At 44.4% G+C, this 16,952-nt stretch overlaps 1 protein-coding gene across 1 annotated transcript in view; it reads right to left on the bottom strand.

The window, feature by feature from the left end:
• Positions 1-16,952, bottom strand: part of HPS5 (HPS5 biogenesis of lysosomal organelles complex 2 subunit 2) — a 422,510-nt gene that overhangs the window by 25,812 nt on the left and 379,746 nt on the right. The window contains exon 21 of the mRNA XM_069223753.1: positions 14,360-14,466. Coding sequence (XP_069079854.1) covers positions 14,360-14,466 — 107 coding nt within the window. The remainder of the gene's footprint in view (positions 1-14,359; positions 14,467-16,952) is intronic.

Here is a 16,952-nt window from a genome sequence, read left to right as displayed (position 1 = left end):
GATGCTGCTGAGGTAGGCGTGGTGAGTTTATCTATTTTTCCCTGCCCTGGGTGTCTGCTGCCTTACCCTTTCACCATGATGGGCTTCACGTGGACTCTAGATTTGTTTGCCACTCTGCAAAGTCAGTCTATCCAGTCCCTCAATGGGCTCCAATTCGGGAGGGAACTGCCGTCTCCCCCACCTGGGCAAGGTATGCCACCCCAGCATTCAATCCACTTAGTCCTCCAGCCACCCTGGTTGATCCAGTGAGACCGCCCCAAGAGTCTGCCAGCCTCTGACAACCCCCAATGGCCTCTCCACTCCCACCAGCAAGATGACCCACTATCCGACAAGGGAGTTGGATCAGCTTTTTTTATCTCATTCGCTGAAGGGTGGCAGCTGCTGTTGAATCTCTCCCTAGACGTGCCACTCCTCGATCCTGGCTGGGGCCACAGCAATGACTAAAGCACACCACCTTAGGCCTGCTGGCTGCCTCCAAGTGGCCACCCAACTTAGCGACTTGCACCTCCTCTGCCCTTTCACTTCAGGGAAATGGCTGCCAGACACGGTGAGCAGGACAACATCTGTGTAAGGGCCTTCTAACTATCACCCTTGGGGCAGCAGCCGTAACCCGCTTTGGCCTTAATGCTTCAGGTCCATTGGCCCCACGGCAGGAGTCAGTCCAGCCGGGAGACATCTGGTCTGACAAGTGGCACTGCAGTGGCGTGGGGACCCCACCCGGTCTTGTCATTGGGGACCCGCAACTGAGGCACAGGCAGCCCCAGATGCACTGTCCTAGGCCTACTGTCCCTCCTCCTGTAGCAAGGGGGCAACAAAGACAAATATCAAGGTTACCAGAGAAATACAATCTCACCAAATCATTCTTGATTATAGTTTTCAATATGAAAAATAGGGCTATATGTGAAAACACAGTTCCTCTATGATGATGTTGAATAAACATGTTCTACGCAAAATTCAGTCTCACAACACAAGGTGCCAGTCCAGCAGGGACACAGTCAGTTTGCCATCATCTGCTTCTTCTCCTGGTTTCCCAGACCTTCCCTGCAGTGTCGCCTTCAGTCTAGTTTTTAAAGGATGCAGACCAACACCCCTCTTGGAGATTTAGTTACCTAGAATTCAGTTAACAACATGTAGTGGTGCCGGGCTCCCCAGCCAGATTTATTCATGATTTTTTTTTTTTTTTTTTTTATTGACCTTTCTTTTTTCAAACAGAATAGTCGAACCATCCCTCTGTATACCAGAAGGCTTCACCTGGCAGCCCCTACACTGACCCCAGTGGACAGTGCAGGAGGTGCCCCTGACCTAGCAGCATCCAAGAGTCAGATGGCGCAGGATCCGTTCAGGATGTTGTTTAGCGGCGTGTAGATCTCTCAACCTGCAACTGCCATGTTTGTTAAGCAACACCCCTGTTATGCATAGCAGATCTTGTATAGTACGATCCAGTGGGAGACGGTCGCTTTCAGAACAGCCTTGCCTTTTTTCGCTTTCGCAAGCCCCACAAAGAGCTGATCGTCTACATGATGTTCTTTGGTACGATCAATGTAAATGTTCAGCGCTCTTTTGGGGTCCAAGCAATGGAGTCTTTCCTCCTCTATAGACAGGTGAGGTAGAGCACAGAACACCAGCAGGGTGAGGGTTTGACAGATGCGGTACAGGGTCAAAACTTTAATCAAAAAAGATGCTTGTGTCCACATCAGTTTGTCTGGAAAGAAGGTGGTGTATGAAGGATTGACATAGAGAGCCTGCACCTCACTCACTCGTCCCGGCTTATACTTTGGTGAAAAATAACTCTGTCTTGAGGGTAAGAAGCCACAAGGGGCAGCTGTGAAGCAACTCAAAGAGGGTGCACATCAAATAAGTGAAGACCAAGTTAAGGTCCCACAGTGGCATGACAAAGGGAGGAGGAGGAAACAAGTGTAGTAAGCATTTCAAAAACATATCACAACCTGTGATTTAAATAACTAGGGGCTAGTCCGGTGCTGCAACTAAACAGAAATACCAGCACACAATAATTTGCCTTAAACCGAAGGTTTATTAAGCATACAACCTGGCGTCAATCCGTCAAGGGAGTCACAGAGCAAATTAATTTCCTAGAATCTTACATCATAACACATCACCCTTCCTTCATCAAATTGTAGTATATCATAAGAGATTAAATAAAAACAAAAAAATCAAAATGCACAACAAAGTAAATTGTATATCAACTGGCAAGAATCTACAGCAACTCAAGTGAAAATGGTACATCTCGAATAATAAAAACATGTCACAACGTATCTCAAACATTTTACATTGCCATTAAGGTAAGAGACTGGTTTGCGAACTCAACTCTCCGATGACTGGAGGGATCACAACCATTGGTATCAGAATCTTCAACAACCCTAGTAATTTCATGAACTCTCATAAACATTGCTTCAGACAATCCATTCTCTTTTTCTGAATATCCATCCTTCTTTCTCACACAATATCCTCCTTTTATATATAGCGCCTCATTTCTCAAATTCCACCTTTCACCTTCTTCCAACACCGCGAAAAATCTACTGACCCTTTCAACATAAAAAAGGACCCTTGAATTTGGAAAGACTACTCTTTACACATCAAGACTTGACCTTTACCAAATCACCTCTCTCCAACTTAGCATCCAACCTCACACTTCTCCCCAAAGCACTCTTACCACCTGAAGTAATCCAATCTTTTAACCAGGTATGGATTAATTTAGTACCCGGTGACTGTCCTCTCATCTCTTGAAATGGACATCTGAGTGACACTATGAGTAGTTGTGTGATATGCTCATACCATTTCACAGACCATTTTGTTCTACACTGAAATAACTTGCTAATGCCATCTGAAATGTTCCTTCAAATAATCAGTTAGCCCTTTCAACTATTTAACTTACTTGGGGATTATAGAGGGATGTACATGAATGTTTTATTCCACAATATTCAAAAAATTGAACCATTTCAGTAGACATCAAATGCATGCCATTATTGGTTATGAGTACCAAAGGTACCCCTTCCTCAGCAAAAATCTCTCCCAATTTCACTTTAGTAGCCGTAGCAGTCACTTCTTTTATACATATTACAATCAACCATTTCGAAAACAGATCAACCATTACTCATGCAAACCATATCTCTTGTGGCAATTCTGACATAGGGCCAATAAAATCTAAACATACAGTGTGCCACAGTATACCACAATCCTCAATATGTCCCTCATCACGTTTGCTTCCAGCTGTCAATCTTTTTTCACTCTCTTTATAAATGAAGCATTTCTCCACCCATACATTGACCTATTCATTTAGGCCTGGACACTAAAATTTGATCTTCAACATTTTAATCAGAGTTTGGTCTAAATGGGCCTCCTGAGCCAAACTGAACAATTTTAATCTCAAGCCCTGTGGAGGTACAAACCAATCACTTCTGTTTGGCCACACACAGACAGCTCATCAAGAACCTTACAAAATGGTCTTGCAGATATGGAGATCACACTTCCTCTTACTGCACCATCTCGTATCATTCTCATGACATCCTTCAATGCTGCATCAGCTTCAATTTCCTCTTACCATTCCTACATGGCGAAAGCTCCTAACCCACAAGGTACTACATCTTGCACTGATGCTACAGCTCCCTCCATTTAATTTTCACTTACAGCTGGGACCATCCACTTGTTCCCAATCCAAAGGCATTCTTGCTAGACAATCTACCTGTACGTTTCCAACCTTGAATAAATTCAACAGTATACATGTACTCACGCAATCCTGCCCCCTATCTGGCTAATTTACCTGAACCATTTCCAGCTCCACCAGGTAATAACATTTTAAATATAAGCTTGTGATCAGTTCTTACAATGAATTGGGTGCCCCATAAGTACACCTGAAAATACTCAGCCCCCAGGCGGCGGCCATCGCTTTACGTTCAAAAACTGAATAGTTCCACTTTGAGTTTGTCAGTGAGCGTGATGCGAAAGCAACAGTCATCTATTTCTTTCCATGTATTTGAGATAATATAGCTCCTATGCCAGACACACTTGCATCTACAGTTACTACCGATACAAGCATTGTGTCAAGGGCTGTCAAAATATCGGCCTCACAAATTTATTTTTTTATATAACTCTTTTGTTGTTCATTGTTCCACATAAACTTGTTTCCCTTCCATAAGAATTTCCTTAAATCCTTTGTTTTATCAGTACATTTCTCCACAAATTTAGCATAGGACTCTATAAGCCCTAGGAATAATCTTAACTGATCTTTGTCTTTTGGGTAGAGAGCCAACTTAATTGCATCAACCAAACACTGCTTGGGTTTGATGATTACCTTCATTTGAGATGGTGTAACCCAAGTACTCAATCTGTTCAGTTCAGAACGTACATTTTTCTTGACAAAGTCAAACCGGCTTCCCCCAACTTCTTTAGAACCACATTATGTTGTTACACTGAATCTCCAAATACAAGCATATCACCTTGGAAAAATACAATATTTTTCATACCATTAAACAATTGAGGCATCATTCGCTGAAACACACTCGCAGCAGACGCTAAGCCAAAAGGCATACGAGTGAATTGAAATGTACCTTCTGTTATTATAAAGGCAGTGAGAGATTCTGAATCTTTAAGTAATTTTATTTCATGGTAGGCACTTTTCAAATTAAATTTGAAAAATATCCACCACCCTTTATAAAAGACAGCAATTTGTTAATACTTGTAAGTGCAAAGGTGTCAAGAACAATGCTATGATATAATGATCTCAAATCCACACAGAATCTTAAACGACTGACTTTTGCGTAATTACCACTGGTGACATCCACAGAGAGGTTTCCACTGGTTGAATAATACCACCCTCCAATAGTTCATTTTCCATTTTTTTTAACCTCTCCCCTCACTGACAATGGTAGTCTTCTCTATTTGTTTTGTATTGGTATGGCATCATCTTTAAGATTATTGTATGTACATACCCTTTTAGACATCCCAAAGTTTTACCAAATACTTTCTGTGCATCATCCAATACATGTTGTAACTGCACTTCCTCCACCCACCATAACCTGATTTGGTGCTCTGGGATTAATCACTATATTAGGATCATACTGTTGCATCCATCCTAAGATGGGTAGACCATCAACTGACACGTACACCTTCCCTTCAACTTGACGTGTTCCAAACTGTATGATACCTTTCATGTATGCCACAATGTCTATTGTCTCACCCTGACACAAACCTCGATTTATGTAAAAGTTTGACATTTCAAGAATGTATCCAAAGGAAAATGTTACTTACGAGTAGACATCTGTTCGTGGCACGCAGTGCTGTAGATTCACATGCTCGGCATAAGCTCGTCATCTAGTGTTGGGCTTGTGTGGTACAACTTGTTTTTTCTTTGAAGAATCTTTTCGAGTCACAGGATCAAGTTACTCCTCCTCTCGGTAATAGTGTGCATGGGCATCGAGTACTTTTTTAGAATGTTTTTCCCCCAGAGGCGTAAGAGTAGAGTAAACAGTAAGAGAGAAAGATGTCAATGCACCGTATTTACATATGTACAATATTTACATGTAATATTAATTGCAAAGGCCGCAGGCGTCTGAGGAGGAGGGAGAGGGCATGTGAATCTACAGCACTACATGCCATGAACAGATGTCTACCGGTAAGTAACATTTTCAGTTCGATGGCAAATGTAGCTGTAGATACAAATGCTCTGCATAGACTGTAAAGCAGTCCCTCCATAAAGCGGTGGCTATTGTGCTTGAGTTGCAATTGTTTAAAAAAGTGTTTTAAGTACGTATGACCAACATTAGCTTGTTGGTGTGTGAATACCTCTATAAAACAGTGCTTGGTAAAGGTATATGGTGTAGACTATGTAGCTGCTTTACAAATATCTGCTATAGGTAGGTTTCCTATGAATGGCATTGAAGCACCCTTCTTTCTAGTGGAGTGTGCTCTAGTTGTGACAGGTAACTGGCATTTTGCTTTTGCATTGCAAGATTGAATGCTTTTACCTATCCACCTACCTATACCCGTTTTTGATATAAGGTTTGTTTGTGGGGTATTGAAAAAGCCACAAAAAGGTGTTTAGCTTTCCTGAACTGTTTGGTTCTATCTATATAATAGATAAGGGCTCTTTTAACATGAACAGTGTGTAGAGCCCTTTGCGTAACAGAATCTGGTTGGGGAAAGAAAACTAGTAGTTCAATTGATTGATTATTGTGGAATTATGAAACAAGCTTTGGGAAAAATGTAGGGTTAGTTCTGAAAACAACTTTATCTTTATGAATCTGGAAGAATGGTTCTTCCAAGGTTAAAGCCTGGAGCTCACTGACACGTCTAATGGAGGTGATGGCCACAGGAAAAGCTACTTTCCATAATAGGAATTGTAAGGGACATATCTGTGGTGGCTTAAAACGGAGACCCATGAGACTAGTGAGACCAATGTTAAGGTTCCAGGAGGATGCCTCTTAAGTCCTTCCATAAATGCCTTTATGACTGGAACCCTAGATAAATAAGTATGCTGTTTTGAAAACATGCAGCTATAGCTGCTAAGTGAAGTATAATAAATATGTATGATAAATTAGCTTTTTGTAAATGCAGTAAGTAACAGATAATTTCTTGAACCACTGGCTTAAGTGGATCAATCTTTTTTATTTGGGAATAGTCTCAGAAGTGTTGTAAACCATGGCTGTTGCACCCACGTGGGTGAAGATTGTCTGAGTTCCAAACTAGAAATGTAATGAGTGGGACAGGTGAAAAATGTAAGCAAATATCCCTGACCAGCTCATCCATAGAGCATTTCCTTTGGACTGAGGGTGAAGGTACCTGGATGTGAAGTTTTGGCATTTTGCGTTTTGAGCTGTGGCAAAGAGGTCTATTTGAGGTGTTCCCCATTTTTAAAAGTACTGATAAAGGACTTGATGGTAGAGTTGTTGCTGCATCCTGCTGAGCAGGTCTGCAAACTGATTGTTCGTTCCTGAGAGATACTGTGCTACTATGTGAATGTGGTGATGAATTGCCCATTTCCATATCGTTTGTGCCAAATGGGACAGCTGGGATGAACGTGTCCCCCCCCCCCCCCACCCCCTGTTTTTTAAGATAGCACATAGCAGTCATGTTGTCTGTCCATACTAGTACTACTTTGTGTTGCAAAGGTGGAAGGGATGCCTTAATTGCTAGGAAGACTGCCTGAAGCTCCAAGTAATTTATGTGCAAGGACTGGTGAGTAATATCCCAAAGACCTTACACTGTGAGGTTGTGGAGATGAGCTTCCTAACCTGTGTGTGATGCATCTGTGGTGAGAATAATCCGAGGCACAGGCTTTAGGAAGGGCCACCCTTTCATAAGGTTGGTGGTGTTCCACTATTGCAGATAGTGAGGAGTCTGGCGGGCCAACAACACTCCAATTGACCCTGTGCCTGAGACCACTGACCTGAGAGATATTGCTGAAGGGGACGCAGGTGAAGTCTGGCATGAGGTACGATGGCAATACAGGATGCCATCATGCCTAGGAGGTGCATAAATGTTCTCACTGTGTATGAATGGTTCTCTGTTAGTTGAGAGAATAATGAGTGAAAGGTTTGCACAGTTTTGAGCTGGGAAATGCTAGGAACAATTACGTATTGAGAACTGCCCCTAGATAAGGTTCTATCTGAAGTGGTTAAAGATGTGATTTGAGGTACTAGATTGCGAATCCTAGAGTGTGTAGGAGATTGATTGTGAGCTGAGTGTGCTAGTGACCCTGTTGAAATGTGATGGCTTTGATGAGCCAGTCGTCCAAGTAAGAGAAGACATTAATGTGCTCCTGAGGTGTTCGGCAACCACTGCGAGACATTTGGTGAATACTCTGGGAGCGGTTGTGACTCCAAAAGGAAACACCTTGAAATGATAGTGTTTTTCTGCAACCACAAATCTGAGGTATTTGCTGTGTGCTGGATGAACAGGAATGTGAAAATATGAGTCCTTTAGATCTAATGCTGTGATAAAATTGCCTGTTTGAAGAAGGGGAATGACATCTTGAAGAGTGACCATATGGAAATGCTCTGAGAGAATGTATGTGTTTAAGGGTCTGAGATCCAGAATTGGTCTGGGAGATGCGTCTTTTTTGGGAATAACAAAGTACAGGGAGTATATTCCTGTGCCTTGATGCTTTAATAACACTGCCTCTATGGCCCCATTGAGGAGAAGAGACTGCACTTCCTCTTTGAGAAGTGTGAGATGTTCTTGTGAGAGTTTGAGAGTGCGAGGGGGAATGTTTGGGGGAGTGGAAATGAGCTCCAGACAGTAACCATTTTAGTAAATGGAAAGAACCCATTGGTTGGTGGTGGTGTCTGATCACTGCTGGTAAAAAAGTTGAATTCTTCTCCCTACGGGAGTGGTGTGCAGGGGTGGAAGGTTGAGAAATTCACCGTTTAGCATAAGAGGTGGAGCCTCTAGAGGTTGAAGGCTTGCCTCTCCCTTTATTGTTGTTTCTTCTGTAGGAACCTTTGTAAAATCCCAGTGTGTAAGATTGAGAGGGTGTTTTGGCTTGTGTGGTAGACTGGTCCGTAAAGGATGACCTAAACCCTCTTGCGAAACCTGGGTGTCAAAAAGTGCCAAGCTGTGTTGTGGCTTGAAGGGCCCCCATTGCTTTTGTAGTTTCGTTATTTTTTTTTTGTTTTATGGCATTTCTAAAGTTGAATCTACTTGTGGGCCAAAAAGGTGCTCATATCAAAGGGTATGTTTAAGACTGCTTGCTGAACCTCTCGCTTAAATCCACAGCACCTAAGCCAAGCATGGCGTCTAATAATGACAGTGGTATTAACGCTGCGTGCAGCTTTATCAGCAGTATCTAATGGGCACCTGATGGAATTGTTTATAATGGTTTGCCCTTCTGCTACAATTTCAGCCCCCCTATTTTGATGCTCTTGAAGGAGGTACAGAAGCAGCTCTTCGATGGCATCCCAGTGATCCCTGTCATAGCGTGCTAGTAGAGCCTGCGTTCGCAATGCGCCAATGGTTGGCTGCTTGAGCTGCCACCCTTTAACCTGCTGCATCTAATTTTTTACTCTCTTTATCAGGAGGGGGAGTGTCTCCTGTAGATTGGCTAATAGCTCTTTTGCGTACAACAATGGAATCTTCTGGAATTTGTGCCTTTATAAACAGCGGATCTGTGGGTGCAGCTTTATATTTTTTTATCAACTTGGGGAGTAATAATATGTGGTAGTACTGGCTCTTTAAAGAGCTCATCATCATGGCAAAGCATGCTTGGGAGCATTGGCAGGAATTGACTTTCTTTATGTATTGCTGTGAGGGTGTCACATAAAATATCTTCCTCAATAGAATGTGTGGCATTGCCACATTATGAAATGCAGCTGCCCTACCTATGATTTGCTCATATGAGGTGGAATCCTCAGGTGGTGATGGTCTAGTTGGTAGAGATCTGGATCATTAGGTATAATAGGATCCAGATCATGTGTGTCCCAGGGATCTGGGTCATCTAGTATGTCTCCTAAATCCTGTGTCTCATGTGGGGGTGAACTTGGTGGTGTAAACTCTGTGTTTGGTGGTGGTGATGGAGAAGGAGGTGGAGATGATGGAGGAGAAGGCTGAGGAAAAGATGGTGTCTTGTTTGGTAGCCTTTTTGGAGACGGAGAGGTATCAAGTGCCTCCTGGAAAGTTAATTTTTTTTTTTTTTTATAGGGACAGGGGGTGATGCTAGAATGTGACCTGTTCCCTCCTGAATATGAAGTCGGTGTTAGAGTCTCAATGACTTCTAAAATTGGCTCCATCAGTGAAGGGCTGGTAGAAGACTGTCCATAATCTGCTGGAGTGGAAACAGTCTTTTTTAATTTTTTTGGCTCCGAAGTTATTGGTGGGTGTGGAGGTGTGGGAATCGAAGCAGTGGTCAGCTTTTTGTTCGGTACTGAAGTGATCGGCACCGAAGCAGGGTGCACAGTTGGTCGAGTCATGCTGAGGCGGTTTTCAAGCCAGAGGTCGATGCTGAAGTTTTAACTTTGGCTTTTTTCGTTGCCGAAGGACGGGGCATTACACATCCAAAACCGATGGCAGAGAAAAAACGATCTAACGAAAGACTCAATGCCAATGCGCACTATTACCGGGAGAAGGAGTCACTCTATCCTGTGACTCGAAAAGATTCTTTGAAGAAAAACAAGTTGTACCACTCCGAGCCAACACTAGATGGCGAGCTTATGCAAAGCATGTGCATCTACATCCACACATGCCATGAAACACAATTTTTCATGGATAATAGTGTACATGGACCCTGAATCTACCATCAACTTTAATTTGACACCCACACACTCCAAATTCAGCTGTGGGTCTTGACAATCGCCTTTTATCTTCTAACAATTCCTTTTCTTCCTTCCAGTACTTTACCATCAAAATCTTGTCACCATAAAATATATCATCACCCATTTCCAATACGCCAACTCTGGATTTAAAATTTTCTTAACTTGGTTTGTTACTTTCTCTACACATTCTCACAAAATGACCTAAGCAACCACACTTCCTGCAGTCCTCGTTTTTTGCAAAACAACATTTACAATCTGAGGCATGATACATGTTCCCACAGCTGGTACACTCCTTCACTTTGCTTTCAGTATTGGCAGCACTCCCTTTACTAATGTTTCTAGATACAGCATTGATATCCCTCTCTGGACTATGTGTCACTCCCTATGACTGCCACTTCCCCACTGCTTTTGTCTCTTTTGCTTAATACTTTCATTCACCGCTGTGACTTCTCTATCATCTTATCCATCTCTACAGCATCCTTAAGCGACAGATCTTTAGCAGCCCATAGTCTTTCCTGTATTTTTCTATATTTGCATTGAACTATTACTCAATCTCAATTTAATTCACCTGCCATTACTCCAAAATGACATTTAACTGACATCTCCCTGAGTCTGGTTACAAACTCATCTATTGATTTGTGCTCAGACTCTGGTGGAGTGTAAAACTGGTATTGTGCCATGACTAAATTGACTTATTTTGAGAGTCCCATCAAGAGGGTCATCCATGTGAACCGTCTTACCTCCAAAGAGCTATAGCTGAGGAAGCCAGAGAGCCTCTTCCTGCCTTGTTGCATAGGGACATGAAGAATGGTTCTTTTTGGAAGGAATACAGCTTGCCCCTGAGTGAATCTTAGAGCAGTAGAGAGGAACCAGAGGAGTAGGGGATGATTTTCCCATCTGTTTTCGCTGGCTCCAAGGTTGACGTCTGTCTATGTTCATGACACTGACGCAGGAGACAGTCTGACAGTGAAAAGCAAGGCTTACTGGATCTGTGACTGAGTCCAAGAATTCATTTAGAAGGTGATTTGGACTTAGGACTGGCAAAAACATGTGAGGACCTACAGAGAGCACTGAGCAATATATATGTCCCTACAGCCTTCACAATACAGACAGATATCCCAGAGGAGTTGGAGCAAAGCTGGCTTAACTCACTGGCAAGCATAAACACATCTGGTTGTAGGCTACTTTTCAGAGAACGGAACTTGGTGACCTCTGAGAAGGAATGCATTTGCCCTAGAGTGAGCTTTGAAAAGGGTTTGGCCATAACTCTTTTACTCTACCTTTGTGGTAGGAACAAATCACTAACTACGTAAGTGGTTAAAAGCAATGAAAAGTGAGAATTTCAAATTGTTGAAATGGTCTATCTTGCTGCAAGGTCTCCATTTCTCGGTAGAGCACAAAGCCAAAATGAATCATGGGAATAAAGATGGATTTTTCCAACTGTTTTGCCAATGTGGAGAACAAAATTGTCCAATTGTGGAGTAAGTTTCAGGTAGTCTGATCTGGAAGGAGTGTATGCTGGGTGTGAATGTTCCCTGCACAGTGTACAGTCTGTTTCCCCTTCCTCAAGTGCCTGACCTCATGTATATAGTATTCTGGTTTATGATTTTGGACCAGTGTCACATTACTTTTGTGCATACAGAGGTCTAGGCCTGTCTATTGACTTGAGTAAAGGCCTGGAGAGACACACAAACCATGCCCTTATTGGCAGAGAGGACTACTGTCCCTGTCTTGTGTTTGGCACCAAGAGGTGGTGGCAGCATAACTGCATTTTAATGCATCCATAGTTGAGACAAGACCTTTTTATCTGTATCAATGCAGTGAAGTCTGCTGACCCATTCAAATAAAAATCGGTTTCTACATGCTTTATTAGGTATCAACGCCTACATACTGCATGGATGACGTTTTGTGTAGGTGCATTGTGTATGTGTGAGCAAGATAGAGTAATAGAGGCCTGTGGGATCCATTTTTGATACCCCAAAAATGTTTTCTGAAGGAGGTGAGATAGTTTTGCCAGACAGTGAAAGTGTTTTGCTGACATTCCTGAAGCTGGTGGAACGAGACCTAGATGCTAAAGTGAAGGAAGTTCAGACAGGGCTGCTTTAGAAATGTGAATAGACCTTCTGCTTGTCAAGGAACTGCTGATTATTCTTCCTGAGACAACCATTTCCTTGATGGTGGGGGTGAGGCTACAGACTCTGCTGTGCAAGGTGAGGAGTAACTTTATGGAGACGTAATCGTTTGTCTTTCCCTGATTAACTCCTCAGTTAGCGGATGACAGCTAGGTGCACACAACTCACACCTCTTTGTACCTCTGTTGAAGGTGCTCCCAATTAGACACTTCCCTGCTGAAAGAAGCATCTCTCTACACAAAGACATTATCTGGCGAGCAGCGTGGAGGAGACAATTGAAAGGAGAACCACGACAAAGCAGTCACGAATATGCAAATACTGGATACATATCTCCCGTTTGATTTTTGGCTATATAAAAGAGGGACCTCACTGCAGCACTTGTTATTCCAGTTCCAAGTCTTCTACGGCAAAGAATGAAGTGCTCCACAAAGTACTCAGATCACAGCTGTGTATGACAGCTTCCCAGAGGTGAGGGGATGTCACCGGAATCTGGACTACTGCAAGAAAGAGCTGTGTACCAGTGTCTAACCCTGCCTGCTAGCTTAGGAAAGGGAGATTGCAAACCCTGCAGGAGGAGTATGTGTCTAGCATGAGCAAGTTACTTGTGGGGGCACCCACAAGAGAAGGAGAGACAAAACCAATCTGGGGACCCAGTGTTAGTGGGCCCAGAGTCTTTTCGCATTCAGATTGGTACAAGACAGGATCTATGAAGATCGCAAGAATGTCCGCTGAGTCCAAATTGGGGCTTTACTGATGTCAGAAGTAACTGGCCTGTGTGTGGTCACCCCTGCGCAGAACAACCAGCCTGTGCATGGTCTCATCTACTTAGTATTATCTGGCCTGCGCATGGCAGCATTGTCCAAAGTATCCGTGCTGTGAATGGCTGCATCGGCTCAGACGTAATTGGCCTGGGCATGGCCGCATCTGCCTAGAACTAATTGGCATGTGTATGGCCACATCTGCCCAGAGTAACGAGCCTGTCCATGGCTGAATATGTCCAGGGTATTTGGCCTATGAGTGGCTGCAACTGCCGGCCCGGACGGGGTACTTCTACCTATGTCGACTAGAGACTACACTCATGACCTTCATTAAGGTCCCTGGCTGCTGCGACATCTACTGGATGTCCAATCAGAATTACAATGACCTAGGACTGCCAACTTTGTGCCTGCAAGTGAGACTGCTGGAGTGTGCACTCAGCGTACGTAGCGGGTGCACTCACCAATCTACCAGCTGGCTTGCCACCTCTCAAGAGAGAGAGAGCGCGCAAGAGTAAGCATGAGAGAGAGAGAGAGAGAGAAAGAGAGAGAGAGAGAGATATTGCACAGGGGGGTATTCAACGAGGACAGATCGACCACCTGTGGCATGACTAAAAACTGAGAATGACTGTGCTCAATAACTTCAGGATCACGTAAATACCCAAAGAGGGGAACAACACACACCCAGTGGGGTGTGAGGGTGGATTGGTAGGTGATGTTGGGCTGGGAGTAAGTGGGCATGGATCAAAGGGGAGGAATGAGGGGATAGCAGACTGAAGCGCAGCTCTACTTAATAGCCGCTAAGGACACTAAAACGCCTTTTATATTAATACTGTGTAGTATTTCATTCTTATGTGAGTGAAAGTACTTTTGTTCCTTGAACAAGAAACACTGGGTTGTACATCACTTTACCATGTTGTTGTGTGTTGGTTGAGCTGTGAGCTCGAGCACTTTCACACTACAATCCTGAGAAGCCTGTGACTGCTAGCCATTGCTGCCTCAGAGTCAAGTGCAGAAGGAGATGGGCCAGTTTGCAGAGTCATAGTAGGACGGACCTCAGGACAATAGAAGCAAACAACCTCAACCCTGAAGACTAAGGCCCAATAGTCCCTGCCTGTCATGTGGTCCCCTCAAAGAGTATTGTAATATTTTAAGTATTTTAAAGATAAACTTTAAAGTAGGCAAATGAAAGAAATCAAAAATCACTTACCCTTGTTCCGATCTAAAAGGCTTACATCATCCAGATATATAATAATTGTAAAGGCTTCTGCTCTTCTATCCATCTCTGAGCAGAGATACAGGGCTCCTGTCCAGAATCTTGAACATAAAAATAACAATGCATGACAAAATACATTTTATTTAATGAATGACAGAGCATTGCTGCAGTGTACCCATTCTTTGTTACAATCCTCATTAACTGAACTGAGGCCACTGATCATGATAACCACAACAGATATTTAAATTTACTAAACAGTTTAGCCTCTGCCTTTGTTCTGAGGGCATTCACATGTGAACTCTCAATGGGAAATTCATGTTTGTCTATTTGTGATTTTACTGTGCTGTATAAAGGTAAGCCCTTGTGTAGGAAAGTGCCCCTTTTTGACACGGTCACCCCTACTGGTAATTGATGCAATTTTGACTGAAAGTGCCCTGGGTTCTTACTAACCAGGTTCCCCAGTGCCAGATCTCTTTCCTTAAAACTGTGCAATTGTTCCCCAATTAGCAATTTCTTTCCCTCCCCCTGTAAGTTCCTAGTGAATGGTATCCTGGTACCTAGGGCATAGGCACCAAAGAGGGCACTCAAGGGCAGAAGCATGTATTGTGCCACCCTCCGGGCACCCTCACTTAGCACATGCAGACTGCCATTGCACACTGTGGCCCTCATTATGACTTTGGCGGTCTTGCTCAAAGCCACGGGCGCCAGAAGACTGCCAGTGCTGGTGGTGTTCCGCCTGCCATATAATGGGTACTGCCGGATTTCTGCCACACTTTGGGCGGATATCCGGCAGTAGCCATGCTGGCGAGTGATGGCGCACTGGCATTGCTACCACCTGCACCGCCCCACCATAAGGACACCACCAGCCGTATTAAGACAATTAGTACAGCTTGGCGGTGTCCTGCTGGCGGGGCACTGCTGGCAGTGGCAGCGCCCCTATCTGTTCCCTGCCGTACGACCTCCTCGCCGGACAAGGTAAGTCAGGCGTCCGACAGGGGAGCGGGTGGGAGGTGTTGTGTGTGAACGTCTGAGTGTGTGGTGTCTGCGTGTGTGTATGCATGTGTTTATGCGACTGAGTGTTGTGGTGTATGCATGGTTGTATACATGTGAGTGAATCCGTGTATGAATGTTAAAGTGAGTGCGTGTCTGCATGTCAGTGTGAGGATGTTTGTGTGAATGCATGAGTATGTATAAGTGAATGTGTGGATGGATGAGTGTGAGTGGATGCTTGTCTGGAAGTGTAGGTGAGTGGGTGTATGCGTGGTGCATGTGGGTGTCTGTGTGCATGTATGCAGGGATGGGGTGCTATGTGAGCAGGGGAGTGGGACGCTATGTGAGTAGGGGGCGGAGGGGGCCCTGTGACCGTAGGGGGGGGGGGGCGGTCTACTGGTGACAGGGAGGAATTCCTGGTCACCTGTAGCCCTACCGCCATGGTTTTCCTGGAAGTGCTACTGCTGCGGAAACCATGCCGGTAGGCCGGCTCCTAATACTGCCGGCGGTCCTCTGTGGACTGCTGGGTCGCAGATGAACATCTCCGGCCCGGCGGTTCATATCGCCATGGTGGTATGGGTGGTGATGTGGCGGGTTGGCAGTTGTCAACACGCCACATTCATAATGTGGCGGTCCTCACCGCCAGTCTGTTGGCGGTGATAATGACCACCTGTTTGTCTTGGTGCAACTAAAAGTGAAAACACAACATGGCACACAGCCTGTTGCCATGACCCCTAACACTGCATGCAATATATGTAATTCACCCTTACATCAGGTCTTGCAGCCCTAAGGCATATCTGCAAGAGCAGATATGCCCCTGCTATGTCGATCGATTCTTAGACATATTGAGTGAACAGGGAAGCCATTTTAAGTACATGTGCTGGACAATGGTCATCAAACATCTCGTATTAATAAACCTTCACTGATGCCAGTGATGGATTTATTAATACACGCACAGAGGGTACCCCCTGAAAACATAGCAACTACCAGTGTGAGGAGTGACTAGCTCTAACTAGCCTGCCACCACCAGACACGTTTCTGACCCCCATAGGTGAGGGCCTCTCCTCTCAGGTGGACAGGAACAAAAGCCTACGCTGGAAGGCGTGTTAGCACATCCCTCCCAACAGGATGCAAATGTGCATTCGAAGGCAGGGGTTTTCAAAGAAGCCCATCGCCCTTGGTATGCAGATCTGCCTTTGTTCCAAGGAGAGATGCCGACTCAACCCCGCCCCAGGGCCCATTTGGCACCTGAACAGGTAGGAAATGTAGTATTCAGAGAGGTGTTTTCACCCCTCAGGTCAGCCCCACCCCTAAGGTGAGCTGCCTGATGTGGACACATCATTTAGAAATCTACCATCTTGATTTTGGCAGAATTAGGAACTCTTGGACAGGGTTTTGACCACATCCCCACAGGAAGTGGTCATATAGGGGGTGAAGTGATCCCAGGGGTAAGCAGCCCATTTGCTACTAACCTACACTGCCCTAAATGCCTCTACCTTTATTATTCAGGGGAGCCCCTGGTACCAGCAAATCAGATCCCTGCTGACCTGAAGAAGGACGCAAAAGGCAAGAACTGAAGATGAGTGACTGACTCATC

This window comes from Pleurodeles waltl, chromosome 3_1 (assembly GCF_031143425.1).
Source record: "Pleurodeles waltl isolate 20211129_DDA chromosome 3_1, aPleWal1.hap1.20221129, whole genome shotgun sequence".
In the NCBI taxonomy this organism is placed as follows: domain Eukaryota; kingdom Metazoa; phylum Chordata; class Amphibia; order Caudata; family Salamandridae; genus Pleurodeles; species Pleurodeles waltl.
The sequence above is the reverse complement of the archived record's forward strand: the minus strand, read 5'-3'. Positions and strand labels throughout refer to the sequence as shown.